The sequence below is a fragment of the Zosterops lateralis genome (genome assembly GCF_965231275.1).
Source record: "Zosterops lateralis genome assembly, chromosome: 4".
In the NCBI taxonomy this organism is placed as follows: domain Eukaryota; kingdom Metazoa; phylum Chordata; class Aves; order Passeriformes; family Zosteropidae; genus Zosterops; species Zosterops lateralis.
In genome coordinates, this window is record NC_139765.1 from 9,978,968 (window position 1) to 9,998,747 (window position 19,780).

At 42.8% G+C, this 19,780-nt stretch overlaps 1 protein-coding gene across 2 annotated transcripts in view; it reads right to left on the minus strand.

Moving 5' to 3' along the window:
• AEBP2 (AE binding protein 2) overlaps positions 1 to 18,804 on the minus strand; it is a gene marked incomplete at its 5' end in the record, with an annotated part of 42,981 nt that extends 24,177 nt beyond the window's left edge. The window contains 2 exons of one of the 2 annotated variants that reach the window (XM_083859766.1): positions 725 to 932; positions 18,143 to 18,804. In XM_083859766.1, the coding sequence (XP_083715892.1) occupies positions 725 to 932; positions 18,143 to 18,804 (870 nt within the window). The remainder of the gene's footprint in view (positions 1 to 724; positions 933 to 18,142) is intronic. The other variant, XM_083859767.1, reaches the window with a different exon arrangement.
• Between the last annotated feature and the right edge of the window lie 976 nt (positions 18,805 to 19,780).

Genomic DNA, 19,780 nt, shown 5'->3' on the forward strand with positions numbered 1-19,780 from the left:
AACTGATATTATCTCTCCCAGAAATTGAAGAGCTGCAAGACACAGTGCCTAAAGCAGGCAGATTGCTTGTGCTGGATGAAAAGGTAGTTTACATGACATATTCCAGGCAGCACAAGTAATTTGGGAGCTTCAAGATGGGAGGTAGTTAAGTACAAAGTTTAAATTACTCCACTAGAAGATGTTTTTAAACATTAAAATTGAGACCAATTATCATTTGTCCAGGGATTAGATTAGAATTTACATGCTTATTTATGCAACTCAACTTAAAAAAAAAAAAATTAGATGCAATTATATAGAAGGTAAACTTGCCATGAGTATTGCAGACAGAGCTGTTTTGTTAAGACTTTGTACTCTTGAGTCAGCCTTACATCTTCCCTATTTACATTATGGATAGATTTTACCTGTAGTGAGACTCCTTTGGTAACAGTAATTAAGATGTGAATTCACAAGTAGGAACATGTAGACTAAGAGTTTTAAGAAAACAAATTCCAAGTGTAAGCACTTGAAGACACATTAGCAGTTCAGGATGTTGAGAAGTCAACACACCATCAAAACCCTGGTAGTCTCAAATAATTTATTGAAAAGAACTGACTACATTCTTTAAGTTAGGCCACTAACTTTGCTGCCACAAGTTCCAGAACCGGAATTTTGAAACAGAGAATTTGCTACTGTCATTCAAGAGCAAAACACTGGCAAAGAAAGAAAACCCAAAAGTAACACGAACCCCTCCTCGCTGCCCATCCACGTGTATGGAGCGAATGTGGTCGGCCAGGTCCGGGCTGGAGCTGAAGCAGGCGTGGCAGTGATCCCAACAACAGTTGTAGGCAATGCTCTTGGCAGAGGAGGCAGCAACTCCCTGCCCGTTCATCATGACTGGCGTGGAGCGCCCGCTGGAAATTGTGCTGTCTACGTCCATGATAGTGCTGCTTATGCTGCAAGAGCAAAAAAAAAACAAAAAACAAAACTAAATCAAAGTTTGTATTTGTTGCATGTTAACAGAGCAAATCAAAACTGTAGCTCTTTTGTTTCAGGTATCTTTAGACAGGTTGAAAGAAAATCTTGCACAAATTTATTATGTATTGTGGTTCATCATTTCATTAATAAACGTAGAGTTAGGAAACAGCTACTCTTACTCAGTAGTGTAACTTCTTCTGGACACTAGAAACAAGAGAGGAATGGAAAATCCTCAAAATACTGAGCCTAGCATCCCCTGCCAACACTAGAGCCTTAAAAAGAAAACAGCACTTCAGTTCCACATAAGGTTTAGGGTGCTCCCAGACGGCCCCAGCACAGCGCCCATCGTGCGTATGGTCTAAACTAATGCTGTTTGTTTTGGTTTTGCAAAACGTTTCCAGAGAAGGCAGAATCAGCAGAGGAAATCTGTGGCCAGCAGGGGTCACTTTCATCAGCCTTTCTACTCTGTACCTTGGCAGATACAGAGACAAGCATCAGAAGGATCAGAAAAAAAAACTTGCAGAGTATGTTCTTCCCATATTTAAGCAAAAAGTATGTAGATGGATGTTCTTCCTCATTAATTAGCTACTGATATACCTTTTCTTATCTTGTTAATCTGCTCAGTTGCCAATGAGGGCCTTTAAGTTTTTATGTTCCACAAAGCCACAGCCTGACAGAACAGCTCATCTTTGACAGAACCTCAAAGACCAGGTGGTCAAATTTGTTTAAACAGGAACGAGTGGTATCAGATCGCCTGTGGTCTTGTCCAGTGGGGTTGTTGTTAATGGGTGTGTTAAAGGCTGGGATTTCTGCTGCCTTTCTGAACAATTTTCTCAATGGATGACTAACCTTGTTGTGGGGGAGGGAGGAAGTTTCCCAACATCTCATCAGAATTTCCAGTGCTGCAACTTCTGTCTCTTCTCTCATCCCTGGCAGCTGCAGGCTTGAGATGACTCTGCCTCCTCTATTGTTAAACCTCCCTATCAGACCACTGAACACAGAAAAACCCTGCCCTCCTCCTCCCAAAACGGAAGGAGCACATGCACTCAGCCTCTCCGTGTCCTGGATTTGCTTCAGCACCTTAACTACCCTGGAGAGTCTCCACCAGATCCCCTCCAGTACCTGTGTAACTGGGATAGGTTAAACCATTCTGCTTTTAAGGTACAGGTGCTGTTCCTTATTTTTCCCATCACTGTTTACATGCTCAGTATTGTTCTATTACACACTGAGATGAATGAAAAGAAAAACACCATTAGTCAAAATCTGAAGACACCATTAGCATGTTTGCTCTTCTGCTCTAAGAGTCTCTGCCAATGATTTCACACATTATCTGGACCTTTTTGAATCACTACTATGCTAGCAGGTTTTTTTCTGAGACAGATTTTGAAATAATCACAGATATTTGCTTTATTTAGATTTCCCATTCTCACCCACCATGTAGATTCCACTGCATTTATCAATAAATTACTTGCCTTAGTCTAAATAACAGATTCCCTTTAGCAATGCTCCCAGATATAAGCTTTAGTTTTAACGACCCTGAGTAATTTGGTTTCATGAACAAACTCTTATCTCAAGAGATACCAGCAACATAACAATTATCCCAACCACAGAACCCTTAAAAATCATCTTCCAACTCATCTGCCTCCATCTGCCTGCAATAAAACTAACCAACTATTTTTAGGCCTTTGTCTTCCAAGTTAAAAAGGAAGTTTTGGATACCTTTTCAACACCTTTTTGCTTTAATGAAGGTATATCAAATACATAGTTCCTAAATGTTACACCAATACCACGTGCCTTTCTTCCACCCCCCTCCCAATTCCAAACAAGGTCTAACAGTTTAGAAGGCATAGTTCCTATGCATTGAAATCATGCAGGCTACTTGCTGCTACACAGCAAATTTCCATGTGTCCATTATTTTTTATTTTCTTCCCTTTTCTACACCCTGAATACACAGAGCTTTCCATGATCCCTCCCCAGTAATCTTGATTCCTTTTATGACATACAACCTCCCAATCTGTCACTAGCAATTAAAAAAATATTCCACTGCCCCTGAGCTGAAGCTCCCAGCCCCTACAGCATTAACAGCCACTAACTACACGTATTGTAAAAGCATTTTAGGATCCCTGTAGGAAATTGTCAGAAGCTTTATCTGCAAAACCTGTTGCAAGTAATCCTAATTTTTCCACTCTGCCAGGCTCACAATAGATGCAATTACGGGACTGACATCTTCTACCTCAACTGATGCCTAGGCCAAAAATGATCTCCAAAAATAAAGTCTGTAAAACTGCACTGTGAAAGCAAAATTTACCCAAGACGATCGAAAAATTGAATAATTAATTATAGCTAATTGTGCCACCACCTCATCTCCCTCTCAGTTTAAGCCATCCAAATACAGCTTTCCCAAAATCGCCCTGGGAAGTGGGTTTGGACACAGAGAATGGCACAAAGCCCAGGCACTTCTGCCACAGACAGGGCTGTTACACGGATCAGTGGTCCCGACAGGAAGCTGCTTAGCCAAGGATGGCAAAGCACTGCACACACGGCGCTCGTGCAACAGCTGCCCCACACCAGCTCAGGTCAATAAATAACCCTGCCTTTCCCACAGCTGAGAGGTACCAAAGGAAACTGCTTCCCAAATAGTTTCAATGAGGAGTTAGTTCAAAGCTATTTCCAGTCAGTACGAGTTTCTACACCCACAGGCAGCATTAGGATGTGTCCGTTCTCACACAGCCCACAAACAGAACCAGCAGAGTCCTGACTGGGAGGATATGCAGTGCTGGTGGCCACAGGGCAGAGTATGAGTTCAACACTGTTCCCTGGGTTTACAGTCTGGTCTGAGGTGGGAAAGCAATGAGAAAACATAACCCTGAGCAAGTTCTGTGAAAGCATTTTGGGGCAGGGGAGAAGTGCACCCTCATGCAGAGGTGTGTATGTGGTTTCTCTGTTCCACAGGCATGAGATCTGCTTAATTCCTCTAAGAAAAGATAAAAAAAACCCTGAAAATTGTCAACCCAAAGCATGAGAGTTTAGGTCACATTGCCAGTGCAGTGCAACAGACCTTGACACAAAATCACGGGTCTCTAATTTTACAGCCTAAGGAATGCAAATGTTTAGGCTTTGTGGTTTTTTATAAGCTATCCTACCTTCTTCTGGAGAAATATGTAAAAGTCAACTGATCCCAGCAAAAGCTATCGTGACAAGTAGGGTTACTAATGGCATAAAAAAACAGTAACAAGCTAATTTAGCTATTACTGTTTAAATGTTTGCTGGTTCTGGGTTTAATAGCCCAAGTGTTTGCTAAGGGCTAACAGATTAACACAGTATCAAAATTTTGTATCAGAGAAACTGGAATAAAGAAAGGCTGCCCATAGCAGTTAAATCAAGTAGTAGCATATATATTTTGGAAATTGAGAATGACATACATTCTCAATTTCTACACTGGACTATAATTCTACAAGCTATTCAAAATCCTGTCTAAAAATGGGAAAAAATATAGCTCAAATCCAGTTGAGCAATAACAGCTCAATATTTAAACCTAAATGCCCTCCTTCTTTTGAGTTTGAAGAACTTTGAGTATGACACTGAAGAGCACAGACAAATATTGCTGCAACAGAATCTACTAGAGAAATAACTCAATTGTCTAGAAAACAAAATGACCAGGAGTCACACAAGAGATCACTAGGTTTGGATGGCCTTTCTTGATAGATTCTTGGTAGACTCTAATGCAAGAAACTCACTGCCCTGGCACATTCCTTCTCTAGTAACAATCTGTTAAATAAAAATGTAACATACATTTTTTGTTTCCTCTTCTGTGCCTCCAGAACCCGCGTATTTCAGGTGATCAGGTGCCTCTCAGTACTAAGAAATCTGGAATTAGCTTCTGTCTCACTTAGCAAGTTCTGTCCTTCACTAAAGAGGTAAAGGCTGCAAAGAGAATCTGTGAAAGTGCCCCGCACAGCTCAAGTGTGTGTAGTTTTCTCTCTGTCTTTCATACCCTGAGAAAACATCAGGAAGCTTTTCAGAGAATAGTCTTCAGTGTATGTAACATCAAAGACACTGACTTGGGCGGTCTCTTGACCTGCCCATTTCAAGATGAAGCAGAAAGATAAGTTTTGCAGCCAGAGCTGTGGCTGCTACTAAGTCTGTGAAGACTTAACTGCAACACTGTGTCTGTTAGAGCTGCCAATTCACCCACTTTTTTTGTTTCTCAGAGTTTCAGACAGGGCGTGAGGACAGGACACACAAGCAAGTTAAGACGCGTGCACAAACGCTCAGAACTACAGAAACGGTGCGTGGATCTTTCAGTCTATGAACAGAGCTTTTCAATCCAGTATGACTTGGGATGATCTGACAGAGGGAAAGGTTCCTTAACAAAGGGAAGGTAGTGGTGGAAATTACATCCTTCTGCTTTCTCACCACAAATCCATAAAGCCTACAAGTGGGAAAGTAATAATGTGCATAAGAAGAGAAAAAGTAAGAAAAACACAGACATCCTGGTAATAGAACAGAAACACTGAAAGAGATTTTTAGCTAGCTAAGTTAAAGCAAGTTTTTCTGCCTTTTGCTAAGTCCCTTTCTGGCAGGCAGATCTGTTTAAAGCCTGGCTGCCACTATCAAAGCAGAATGACACGAGCAGAACTGAAGCGCTTGTGGCACTCCCCTCCTGCCAGTGACAGACAGGGCTGGGTTTGCTCCCAAGCTGGAGGCAGGCTCCAGCTCCATTGTCATGGATCTATAGAGCATGGCCTGATGAAGAACATTAGACATTTGAGTTTCAGAGAGTTCAGCTCCGGGGTCATCCCAAACAATAGAGCATCAAAAACAGTCACTGCTGGAGAGAGCCTGCATACACAATAGCAGTTTTTAAGAAGCACCATTCAAAAGACTGACTAATTACTAAAATTTAGAACTGTTACAGCAAGCACAACATGATCTTCGAGTTTGTTGTCCCTATTTTCAACCTAATCGAGCACCTGAATCAACTTGACGTAAAAAATCACAGGTTTAGAGGCAAGAACTGGATGCATTTCTGAAATGCCTTACTAAACCCACACCTCATGTCACCAAGTCTGCAAACACCGGCAGGGTCTGCCAAATGCAGCAAGGTAGAACTGAAAACACAAAATCTTCTCAGAGGGGTCAGACATTTTTCTCTCCTCCTACAAATTTTCCCTCTACCAAGAGATCAACAGCTTTGAAACAATACTGACATTTAAAATGTGTTCATTAAGCAAAAACATGCAAGCTTAAATAGAGGAATAATTACCTCAAAGGCATTGTTTCAGGTCTTATTTTTTTACCTGTACTTATTTTACCTGTGGCTAGAAAAAAGACAATCTTCATTATCAAGAACATTAAGGTATTTTTAGCAGCACTTTCATGTTAAAAGGCTAGTGCTTGCACAATCAAATGCATCGAGCTGGTAATTTAGTTCAAACTCTATTTAAGAACAATCCTGAAATAAAAAATAATACCTAAAAACTTGCAAGAAGCTGCCAGTCATTTTCATTTCATAGAAAAGAAAAAGCATATTTAAAGCACTTTAAATTCTGGGTTATTCAGTTCCTTTAAGGATCTGAGCAAAATTAAGCCACTGTTGGAGTTCCATAAATAAGGATATTTTCTATAAGGAAGAAAACGAAATCCAAATTATTCACAATTTAAATTGTACAAATTTTAAACTACACATTATACAGCTGGGCCCAAATTTTTGTGTACATTTAAACGTGATTAAAACTATAATGAAACTATGATTTAATGCACTAAATAAAATGGTATACTGCACATTACTGCTGACACACACTTGGCTCTCCAAGGAGATTGTTCTCCTCACTACCACAAGTAATACCTTCTATTAAATTTAATTAATGAAATGCCCAAAATTTATTCTTTCCCTGATTTTGTTAATCTTTTAGAACAACAGAGAGTAAGCGTTGAGCAGGAATATCACCAAAAAACCTGAAAGAACGGCAAAATAATGTCATTTTTAGCTTCCACCAAGTCCCATTAGCAAGCGGCCACTTGAAGAGAGGGAGCAGAGCCAGGCACTGAACACATGCACAAAAGCCCAATCAATTTGCTATTATACTTTTAATGTCTGCTAAACATAGTCCCTGTAGACCTTAACTGAAGTAACCTTCCCTGAGGCAAAATCCAGCCCTAACAGATGGGCCTTATTCCGTGCCCTGGAGGGTCAACAAGCAGCCCTTCAGTCTGATCAACAGGAGCTCACTGCGGCTCCCAGCTCCTCCACCCCGAGCGCCGCTCCCAGTGCCCAGATGTTCAGTGCAGGAGGGAACCAAAGGGCCCGCCCGATTCAGCTGACACCAAACCATCCTGACAGATCCTAGACGGGGAAAAAAAAAAAAAAAACCACCCTCATCTTGGAAAGCATCAAATGAAAAATGAAGAGGAATTTCAGTGAGCACACGCCGCAGGGTGGCTGAAACCAACACTACTGAGCAGCCATCGAGCTGCACACCGCACTACTGCAAGTTTTGAGAACAGTTTCTTCTGAAATACACGGTGATAATCCAGCCATAAAACATCCATCAAATCAGCAGATTGTCTCCGAAACCAAACGCTACAAACCTTACTGGAAGTAAGTAAACAAGTTAAGGATTTAAAAACAAACAAATAAACCGAACGAAAATAAATACCGTGCTAGTTTCTTTCCCTTTTACTAGTCAGTGAAATACTCTGTCATTTCCCCTTACAGCTGCAGTTACATTGGTCTAATCCATGAGGGAAGCTTTCCTAAGAAAGAAAACCGAACTGTTACAGTCAGATAAAACCCCAGCACAATGGGAACACTGTGAATGACAAGTCAGTCACATCTCACAGCAACTTCAAGGGTTAAAACCCAGAAATCAACAGAAAAGCTTTTACCACCTGGAAGACTAAATCACAACTAGGTACTAATCCCAAAAGAAAACAAACAGCACCAACTGTAATCATTCAATTACAAACACCAAGTCAAAACAGAAACATTGAAAGAAAATAATAATGACATGCTTAGTGACATCCCCCAGCACCTCATTATTTTCACTTCGCTAAGAAAACTCGAGAGCAAAAACAAAAACTTCACAGTTTTCTCCACTACTCCAATTACCTTCCAAGATAAGAGGTGGAAAACTGTCATGCTCAGCTCTGGCCAAGGGACACAGAAACAATAGCTTTAAAACACCACCAAATTCAAAGCAATTTGCACTCGCTTACTTCCTAATGTAATCAAAGATCAAGAGAAGATAAATCCTCACAAAACTTCAAAATTATCAAATTATTAACCCTCAGTTCTCATCACTGAGAGGAGGATCTTACACTTGTTTTATTTTAAAAAATCTCCCATCAATTGCAAATATCTGAGCCACGGATACAACAGATTAGTAACAGTAATTTTTCTATTAGCCCCTAAACAAAAGCAGACGAAGAATAAATTCCTGTGTTTTTGTACTCAATCTAATTAGTACAAAATTAATTAATTAATTAATTAGATTTAATTTTTACTGACATTCCATGAGTATATTAAGCAAACTTTAATGCCAACCTCTTTCTGAAGTTAATATCAGAACATCTGCATGGGGGTACCAGTATGCAATAAAATGCAGGGCTCAAAACAATTATACACAGGTGGCCAAGGAGATTTCAGTTCATCTTTTCACTTTATGTTCTCCAAATGATCATGTCCACTTAAAAGTAAGATTAAAACAGTCCTAAGAAAAACAGAGCTCACAAAACATGAGGAATCACCATGAGCCAGCAACACAGCAGAAAAGTTTGAGATTTGCCTGATCTTTCTTTGTTCCTCTGCCCATCTTTGGTAAATTTGGTATTTTATGGTGCATCTAGATTGGTAACAGTAAACTTGTCCTACTAAATTCAGTAATTTATTAATTTAATTCTCTAAACCAAAAATTTATGTTTTACAAGCAAAACAGTTTGTCTTACTTTGATGGATGTAGTTTGATTGTGGCATGAAAAAAACATTATGCTTTAGAGCCCTTACAGTTCCTTTTCATTGAACCAGCAACCAGCACAGAGAGAATCTTCAAAGGAGACAGAAAGCAACTTCAGCTACCTGCATATCTAAAGAGTTTTTTGGCTGATTTGCTGAGAAAACCATTTAAATTTAAACTTTTAAATAGAAACTATCCAAAATAATTTCATGACTGATAATGATAATTTTCTCAGGAAAATCTATCACCATAAGAATAAAATAGTGTAAGTGGATAAACCACCATTTAAAAAAAATGCAGAGCAAAGAGAGAATGCAGAGCACTAAATGGCTGCCAAACAGCAAGATTACTCATGGGGCAGCAAGAAATCAGAATACCTGGATCAAAAAAATAAGCCAGGACTACATGAAGTGAAAGTCCAGCACTGTGTTTGGAAAGCAGCACCTTCTGCTCACATCTGCTCTGGCACGTTACAGCTACAAAGACAGACAAAGCTCTGCACAGCCCTTCAGAGGCAAGGGAGGCAAAGCAGGACAGGCTAAAATAAATAAAAGCAACATAAAGAAAAAACCACCATAATTTCCACGACTGCATGACTGGAAGCATTTCTGCTTCTGAATCATCTAAGCATTTTTTCTGGAAATCAAACCCATCAAAATCTACACTTTACACTGATAACGTTATTCTAACAAAAGCTTCTCAAAATGAACAGACTCAGAAAGTGTTCATCAATCAATCTTAAAAACAAGACTTCAATATTCTTTATTAAATATATGTATTGTTATACGACTACTAAGCAAACAACACAGTGGAAAAGAAAATAGTCATGGGAGAGAATTTTATACAGCACGGCAAGTGGCAACATAAAAAACTTGTTTTTAAATTCTCTTGGAAGCAGCAGCTTATTTTAGAATAAAGCTATGTCTAGATAAGGTATAACCATCTAGAAAAGGGAACAACACTGGAAACACTTCACCCTGATAATATAAAACCAGGGAAGATAGGAAAGCTCCTTTGAGATAGAGAAATCGAAGGAACTTAAAATAACAAACATGCACAGGAAACAAAACAAGACTGAGAAAGTGTGTTATGATTCACCACCTCTAGAGCTGTTTCCACTCCCCTGGATCACTTAATTTGATTATTTAGATTGTCAGCCCTAGAATATTTGGGTTCATAATACTTGCATAACACAAACCCAGGTTATGGCAGGACTTGTAGCATACAGAGCAACTGGAAACACAATGAGGAAACCTGGAATGCCAAAATATCCGAGGAGCAGCGCAAAAATAGAGCAGGTTAAACATATGTGCCTTGTGATATGACAGCACAAAGATGACATTCTGCAAAAGGATTACACAAATCAAGAAACTGTACTCGATTCTGCCTTAAAGACACAACTAACACTGCCTTTCATTTCTGGGAACCACGTTATCTTCAACTTGATAATCTCCCTGGGAAGTTAGAGAACAGCAACAAGTGGTTCACAATTTTCAGTCTTTACTGATAAAGGAGTGTGTTTACTAGCACAGCTTAGCAGAAGCAGAGAAGAAAGACACTCACTAAAGAACCAACAGAAATAATTTATTGTTTTAAGAGTGCCTCCCACTTTGAGAACCACCATCTCTAGGAAGCTGTCTGATGAGCACTGGAAGAGAACAGCCTTCAGGTGTGGGGTCAAGGGAATTTCACCTTCCCACTCTCCCAGCCTCAGGATACCTCCCCCCACCCCAGAACACCAAACACAGAAAACAGGTGGAACATAAAATGACCAAAGAAAGATCCAAACTCACAGAGTGAATCTAAAAAAATCCTTCCAGTTTCAGTTATCATGTTAAATTCAACTTAATACAGGAAAAAATACACAGCTAGGATAGCACTGTATAAAGTAGCAGCCTTGCCTATTTCTACCTCAGTGAACACTTGCTCCTTCAAGAATTAACCAGGCATCAAAAGCAAGAAAATCAGTGAAGTACAACTCCACCAACTGGCTTAATTCATAATAAAAAGGTCATAAATTAAGGTTTGACTCCTGTTCTGGGGGACATTGAATTAACTTCTACTTGTTCCAATTGTCTAAGCTATAACTTAGCATTCAAGTCAACCTAAAGAAATCTACTTAAAGTCATGCCAAAAGGAGTTTTATTTCAAAAGAAAAAGAAATATTTACATTTCTCTGTTTGCATATTTCAAAAATATTTTCTTTGCACTTTTAAGATTTTTGTTTCATTTGGAATCCAAGTCATTACTACAGCATAATAAACTAAAATGATCAAAATAAGGACTTTACTGCAATTTTACAGGGGAGCTAGTAATTTATAAAAAAGGCTACATGGAATGACATTAATAGTAAGTGGAAATTCTTTTTGCTAGGTTCTTATTTAGGCCCATTTAATAAATTATAATACCACTGTATGAGCCAACAGTAAGTTTTTTACAAGTCTCAACTCAAACCACCAAGGTGCAGGTTTCTCCATCTGTCCTTACACAAGCTGCTGGAATTACAGCATTCCTCTATGGTGCACCAGGATGACAACAGGACTTTCCAAATCATAACAAATCTTTTGCTTTTCTCTATCAAATATCTTGGCATATACCTTAAGTAACCTCTGTCAAAGAAAGTAAGTATCCATTCAACATTAGCAACAGAAGTTCAGCAAAATTTATTTAAGAATGTAAATTCTAGTGCAGAGAAGGAAATTAGATATGGGAAAAGAAATCCCAAGTCTTTCTTGCTTTGCATTTTACCATTGTTAAGGGGGAAAAAAGGTATTTCAGCATCTCAAAAGGCTTCAAAATTTTTCCCCAGTTCTTTGCTGGCTTTGAATGTTGCAAAATCACAACTTTAATCACTATCTTTGCAGATCACAAAACCAATGATAAACAGCAATCACAACATGGAATATTTATATTTCGTTTTCTAAAATAAGTATTTTGAACGTGTTCATATTTAAATGAATAACCCCAGACAGAAAGCATATAAAGTTACAAAAAAGAAGCAGTTACATGGATTGATAACCAAAGAAATCTCTACCTCAGGGAATCTTACAAAATTGCCACTTTGTATTTTTGCAAGTCACGCCATCGTATTATTTTAACAGCAACTGGGAGAGTGGATAAAACTCACTGTTCATACAAAGAAGTTCCTTTCCCTCTTCTGCTCCCTGCACAACTTCACTGGAGATTACATTCCCACCTGTTTCAAGGACTCCCTGAAATTACTTGGCTACTTTACAGCAGATACCAATTTTTCACTTTCTTTGGGTTAAGTTCTCATTTTCCCCCTCAGGCTATTAGACATATCTCACTCCCTATCATCCCAGAAATGTTCTGTGTGTATCTCACATCATCCCCTTGCCAGAAACCTCTATTCCTGTCTTGAAAGCTCCATCTGTTTTTCATCCCTCTTCCATGTACCACTTTCCCAGCCAACAACAGACTGTGCTCTACAACTCCCCCAAGGCAATGGGTTCTAGGTGTATTTCCACACTGCTCATTCCCCCACTGTTCTTCTCCAGCTGGGCAGGGTTGGGTTTTGGTTTTTTTTAATATGTAAATATATGAAAGGTACTAGAAAGCTGTGGAGAGATCTGAGTAAGAGTGGTATGGTAGAACATTTCCACTGCACCATCCGAGAGAGTTGGTTTTATCTGTGCCCAGCTCCAGAAATGTGATGTCACAGCTCTGCCAAATGGCTGTTCAGGCTGCATGTAACAACACCCTGTTTAACTTCACTGCAAAGTGAAACAGGGAAAGGAAAAAAAAAAGGAGGGGGAGGGGAAAGGGAAAACCAAGACAGATTTTTTTCCATTACTGCCTAGGAAATTCCCTGAAAAAACCCACCTATTAAACCTTGTATTTTGAAGTTACCAGACCTGATGATGTCACAAACTTAACACAAAATGCACACAGACCGGTGTGAATGTTCAAATCCTACATAAAAGCAAAACTCTTTCTGTCTTACACTGAATAGGAAAATGTTTTTCTCAAATTCTATAAAGTATATTTACATCTTACTACAATAACTATAACAGCTCATTATACCGAGCTCTTTCATCTAGTTCACAAAAAGACCTCATGTTAACCACTCAATTATACCAACCAACAGCTTTAGTAATAAAGATACTCACCATACAAAATATCTGGGCTGTTTTGTCTTCCCATCAAAAGCTATTTTCTCCCGTGCCAGAAAGGCCTGAACATAACCATTACAGAAACAAGGGGTTTATTTTGCAATTTGAAAGCAAATAACTACAGCAACAATAAATGCAGTTAGAAATACTGCAAATCCAATTTTCAGCAGAATTTCTGAAACTCGGGTAAACTTCAGTACAGCTCACTGTGACATGGTAATATTAAACACACACCAAAAAAAAAAATTAACGACTTAAGCACCTTGCCGTAAGTGCTAATGAATGATTCTTCACTTCCTGCATAGGAACAAGTGAGACTACGCAGCAAAGAGAGGCCTGAAGCACTTTTTAATCTGCTCACATGGAGCCATGAAACACACCTATTAGTACCACATGTCCTCTGGATTATATTTCAAATTTACTGTTCTGCCTTCAGAAAAGTCACTCATACAACTTGTGTGCCACTGCCTCATCAATCTTGAAAGTTCTTTACTTTTAAAATTTTACACGATAGACAAAATAAAGACTGTAATTAAAATTAATATTTTTAAATCAGCATGCATCTTAAAGGTTGACAAGGCCTTCATTTTACATGAGATTTTAAAAAACTTAGACTAGAGCCTGGAATTTTCACGTCTCTTATCTTTCAATCCATTAGTTCCACACTGTCATTTCACTCAGTAAAATGAAAAAAACTTCACAATCTGAAGCACAAAGAAGTTTACTATTGAAAAACTTATCTGAAATGTGTTTCCAAAACTGCTCATTTATTTAACAGGAACAGACTAGTAACATTTCTAGAAATATTTTGCAAGTCGCATGTGGTGAAGAACACAAATTGTCACTGAGTATTACTGAGTAAATTCCTTGAGTCAGGGCCTCTCAATAACCGCCTTGTTGGTGAATAACAAAAAACATGAAAAGGTTATCTGTAGTGGTGTGGAATGTGATAGTTATCCCCCCCAAAAACAAACAAACAAAACCTCACAAAAAAAAACCCCCAAAAAAAACAAACAAAAAAAACAAACAAACAAACAAAAAAAACCACCCCAACCTTACAAGCTCCATGAAAAATGCCTGTGAGAAAGATAGACATTATTTAGTGCTGTGCCCAAGGGAAAGATTACTCCACAGGTCCAAAGACAACCTGTTGTTACACTTGGTCTACTGGCACATCCATCAGCACTCACAGGTCACTCAGCAGAACAGCTGATCCTGCAGCTTAAATGCACCTTTTCCATGCTCCTTGCCCAGCCAGGAGGAGAAGGGAGCAAAGGATAAACTGCTAAGAGGGGTAAAGATAATGTAAGAACAGTAAACCAGGGGTAACTTCTAGGTGACAGTTTGAAAACACAAGACAAATTCACACGGGAGAACAAAAGAGCTCTTCATCGAGATTTACTACTCGAATTTCTGCTCAACAACTTCTCAAAACTGCAAGACCTACCACTGCTTTCTAAATCAAACAAAATCTGATGATGAAACTACTTCAGATTTAAATATATTTCCATAATAAGTGTTCCAGTAAACAATATTTAAATTATTTCAGTAAACTAAGTGTTTGTAAGAAAATATCATAATTCAGCACTAACAACACCAGGGAGCTGCAGATGCATCTCCATCACACTCAGCTCAGCTGGTTTACACCCAAATCCCTGCATTTGCTTAGGTCCAGCTTCAGTGTTTATAGTTAACTGAACCATTATTTTGTTCTTCTCAAGTCCTGTCAAACGTTTCTGAGCATTGCAGCAGGACTAGCTGCTCCAGAGGACTCTGGAGGAACACATCCATCCTTTCAGCACAGGTCTCAAGTTAGGGAAAGGCACAAGAAAATGAGCGGCATTCACGTGCTGATAATGGTCTTTGTTCCAACTGTAAATCCAGAGGATCACCAGGCTTGAATGCAGACTGTTATTACTCAGCCAGCTGATCTCAGCTTGCTCACAAAGTCACAGACAAACTCCTGCATAGCAGTGGGAACTTAGCACAATTCTCAGGGAAGAAATGGAACTTCTACAGATCAGTGAGATACTTGGCAGTCCCTGAGTCACTGCACTGAACTCTCCTGCTGAGCTGAAAATGCCACCTCATTTATCCCAGGTATCAGTCTGGGGTTTGCTTGTTCCTTTCTGGGTTTTTTTGGGAGGGAAGATAAGCATGTTGTAACAAAGCCTATCAGTGTGCATGGAAATGGAGGGTTAAAATTCACCCTAAATTTCAGGGCATTGATATATTGATTTCTTGTGTAATTATAAATACTGACAAATTTCCTACATAGAGCAGATACTCTCAAAATACATTCAAATGTTATAAACAGAAGTTGCTGAACTGTAAATTTAACAGTACTTTGACCATATGCAAAATTTTCCTCTTAATCTGCTTCATTTCTATTTGATATCACTAAAGGGAAAAACAGAGATAATGATAAAGAACATGCACAAGGAAATGGGAATTTGATCAGTCATGGAATTCAGCCCCTCTTACCACACCCTTTTATTCATTCAAATTTTCTAAAGAGGAAGCAAGAAAAAAAAATCCCAAGCCCAGGGGCATGATCTGAATGTTACCAAACCTGCTGACAGCAGGAGAGTCTTTACCAAGTACATTCTCCTACCGGCTTCCTCTGGCTAAACCCAGGGTCTGTAAAGTCAAGCCTGTTAGTTCCATCTCTTCCCTTTTCTCTCTATTCCCTCTCCAGGGAATCTTACTTTACAACACACTGAGAGTAAAGACACCAAGCTCCTCAGGACTTTGGAGACACAGGGAGTCAGCAAAGGTCATGAAGTGCTGTACAATGAACTATCCCATATAAAACAACACTTAATAGACAAAATATCGTTCTCTAATAGTCACAGAACTAACATTTAAATTCAGAAGTGACCAAATCAATGAATGATTAATTCTTTCAGGATTTCAATATATTAGTATATACCTGTACCTCCACCCTTAAGTCTAAACTGTTTCCAGCTCTTCCTTGGTATTTCACCATTCCAATTTACACACTCGAACTCTTCAGCACATCCCCTACCTTTTGCCTCACTCTGTTTGTCTGTGTGACCATCTGAAAGGCACAGGATTATGTTGTGGCTGCCTTCCAAGCAGCAGCAATGATTTGGATCACAATGTCAAGCCAGCAACTTGCTGGGCTACATGTGACAAAACTGATAAAGCATTCTAACACGCTGCAGCAAAGAGTGCACACCAAAGGAAATTTCCCAACACCAGGAATAACAAATGGCACTTTTGGTAGCATTGCTCTTCTCCCACCAACTCAACAAGCAGGCCTTGGAATTACAGCACAAAATGCACTCTCACCACCCCAAGGTTCCATCCTGGCAAGTCAAGATAAAACTTCGCAAAGATTAAAACCAAGGCACAGTCTTTATTTAAACCACTAAACACAAAGAGCCCCACTCCTGCGAGAAGAGAGCCTGTGCTGGTGGTACAGGGAAGGAGCAGGACCCACACACGGGGATTTAACCGTGTACAGCAAGAGGACACGAGAACAATGACAGAGAAAGAAAGTAGCAACAGCTCCGAGTGCATAGGCAAGGCATGACGATACTTCCAGAAAACCCCTGCGAGTTATTTCTGTTATTTCCTCAACCCAGACACGCACTGGGATAAGATCAGGATTAGATTTAGACTTTCATTTTATGAGAAAGAAGAAACTGTTGGCTTAAAGCTCCTTTATGTACCTGGTGTTTTTCCAGAAGTCTACTCCCATACTTAGTCAATTTCACATAAAATCTCAGCTTTTGAAAAAAACAACCAAACAAAACCTACGAACAAACACCAACATCTACACCCCCCTTCTACTCGAGTAAGTTTAGAAGAAAGAAAATGTGACTTCTCAGAGTCTCAAAAGTCTGATAGAAACCCAAAACCTGAAAATTTTTTGATCTTCTTAAGACTTTTAGGCCAATTACATGGTTTTGGAGAACTGACTTACGAGGGGTTTGCTGGGCTGGTTTTAATCCTCGAGGTTAGGTCTAGTCATGCCCCATTTTCATTCTGAAATATGGGTGTTTGTATAGTTACAAAGATTTTGATCTATCACATATTTACAGTACATTTCTGGACCAAACCACGTAATTCTCCACACTTAACAGTGAAACTAACTTAAGAAAACACAAGTAAAATTCTCATTGTTACTTAACTATAACTCCAGCAGGGAAGTCTGATACTCTTTCTGCTAAACATATAGAAAAATTGTAAAAGTTTCTTCAACTATTTGAAAGGACTAATTACTAAGGGGCACACAGCACTTTCACACTGTTTTTACATCCTTTTTCCATCCTATTTTCAGTTTTTCCAGTAAACTGTTGCATACAACATCCAAAAGAGCCACTACATGAGCCATGTTCTTTGAAATGCTTGACTCAGTAGGCTGAAACAGACCTGAATGGTAGAATTCAACCATGTGTGAGAATTCGGTTGTGCCTTTTCACCAGAATAGAGCTAGAATCTCGGTAAAATGAAATGTGTAGCTTCAACATACATAAAAGCTCAAGAACTCATCTTTATAGATTCTTTAATTCACAATTACAGAACTCATCCAAAAATGACTCTGAGCCTCCAAACACTGAGCTTCACTTCACACTGGGCATGATTATAACTCGTGCACACGTAATGCAGGAAAGGTTGGCCTCCTTTTTATTCCAGCAAACTCGATTTTTTTTTTTCCTGTCACGTTTTAAAGGGTTTTCACTCGGTTGTCTCGCCCCAGAGCAGAGACCCTGCTGCGGGCACAGGTAAAACCGCACCCAGAGATGCAGAGGCTTCAGAACACCCCACCTGGCGCAAGACACAGCCCTGAAGAACCCCGAAAGCACCACCTGAGAAAAATCCGCAGCTTCCGAGGACAGAGGCCCCGCAGGAGGAGGAGGAGGCAGCGCCCGGCGGGGCCGCCCGGGCTCTCCGGATCGGCGATGGCCGGGGAGCGCTCCCCCTCCTCCCGGGCAGGGATGGGCTGCGGGCCCGGGGAGCAGGGGCGGGGGCCCGGCACAAGTTGGCCGGGGAAACCTGTGGCTGCCGTGCCCCCCCCGCGGCCGGAGCGGAGCGGGGCGGCGCCCGGGGGAAAGGGCTCCGGACACTGACCTGTCCTCCGAGTCCATGCGGCTGAGGGGCTCCCCGTCCGAGGACATCTCCAGGCTGCCCCGCCGCCCGCCCGACGTGGCGCTGCCGCAGCTGCTGCCGCCGCCCGTGCCGGGGCCGGTGCCGTACCCCTCGTCGCCGCCGCTGGACACGCTGCTGGAGCTGCTGCCGCCGCCGCCGCGGCCCGGCCCGTCCTCCTGGCCGCCCCGGGGGCCCTTGGGCTCCTCCTTGGCGTCGGCCTCGCTGCCGCCGCCGGGGCTCGGCGAGCGGGTCTCGTCGCTGCAGCAGCCGCTGCTGGTGCTGCCGCTGCTGCTGCCCACCAGGCTGCTCTCCTCCTCCTCGCCGCCCTCCTCCTCCTCCTCCTCCTCCTCCTCTTCCTCCTCCTCGTCCTCGTCCTCCCCGTCCCCGGCCTGGCTGGCGCTCTCCGGGCTGGGCTCCGACATGCTCTCCGCCTCGCCGTTCAGCAGCAGCAGCGGCTCCGGCTCCGCCGCGGCCGAGGACGAAGGCGGCGGCGGCGACGACGAGGAGGACCCGGCCCCGCCGGCGGCCGTCACCACCTCCGCCGCCGCCGCCACCTCCGCCTCCTCCTCCTCCTCTGCGGGCGCCGCCTGCCCGGGAAGGCGCCGCTGGGGCTCCGCCATGTCGCTGCAGCGAGCGGCCGCCATGGCGCCTGCGAGTCGCTGCCGCGCGCGCGGGGCCGGCCGCGGGCGGGCGGGCGGGCGTGCGCGCGGCGGGGGCGTGCGCGCGCGGCCCCGAGCGCGCTCGCGCTGCCCCAGCGCGCGCTCCCGCCGTCCCCCCCCCCCCGCTTCGCCCTCCTCGCGCACCCGCGCCGGCGGGGAGGGGCGGGGCCCGGCTCGTGCCGCCGCCGCCGCACGCGCTACGGAGCGCGCCCGGGGACAAACAACGCGCGGGGAGAGGGCGGAGCGGCGGCGGCGGGCGAGCGACGGGATCCCGGCTTGAGTCTGACGGGAATCCCACCGTCAGTACCCCAGGGATCCCGGCTGGAATCTCCAGGGATCCCGGCTGGAATTACCCGGGGATCCCGGTTCGAATCCCGCGGGGATCCCGGCGCCCGGCTGGAATGGCGCGGTGCCAGCCCCCGGCTCCGCGGATAGCGGGCAGTGCCGGGAGCTGACAGCGGAGCGCTCCCGCTTTCCCCGCCTGGCTGCAGGGCAGATCCCGGCGGCTGCCGTGTCCCACAGCGGGGCAGGGAGGGTCCCGCCGGGGCTGGGGCTGAGGGCGGGCAGCGGGGCCGGGGCCGCGGGCCCCTCACGGGCACTGGGGGGAGCGGGGCACGGGCCGCACGGAAAGGGAGAACCGAGGATCCCCGGGAGAGCTGCAGGGCCCGGGCCCTGCTGTGGGACCACCCCGGCAGGAATGCCACAGCACGGCTCGGCCCAGGCAGGAAAGAGACGGAAAAAGGGTTCCAGAGCCACAAAAGGGGGTGCAAAAGAGTGGCCGCGCTGTGCAGTGAGGAGAGGGAATAAACCCGAACAAACTGGCCTTAAACCTCCATCGGCGAGGAAGAGGCTTCCCGGCTCTCGGGGGAAAGCTGTGTGACCAAAGGGGACTGTGAAATATCACAGAGTGGCCTGGGTTGGAAGGAACCTTAAAGATCATCTCATTCCAAACCCCTGCCCT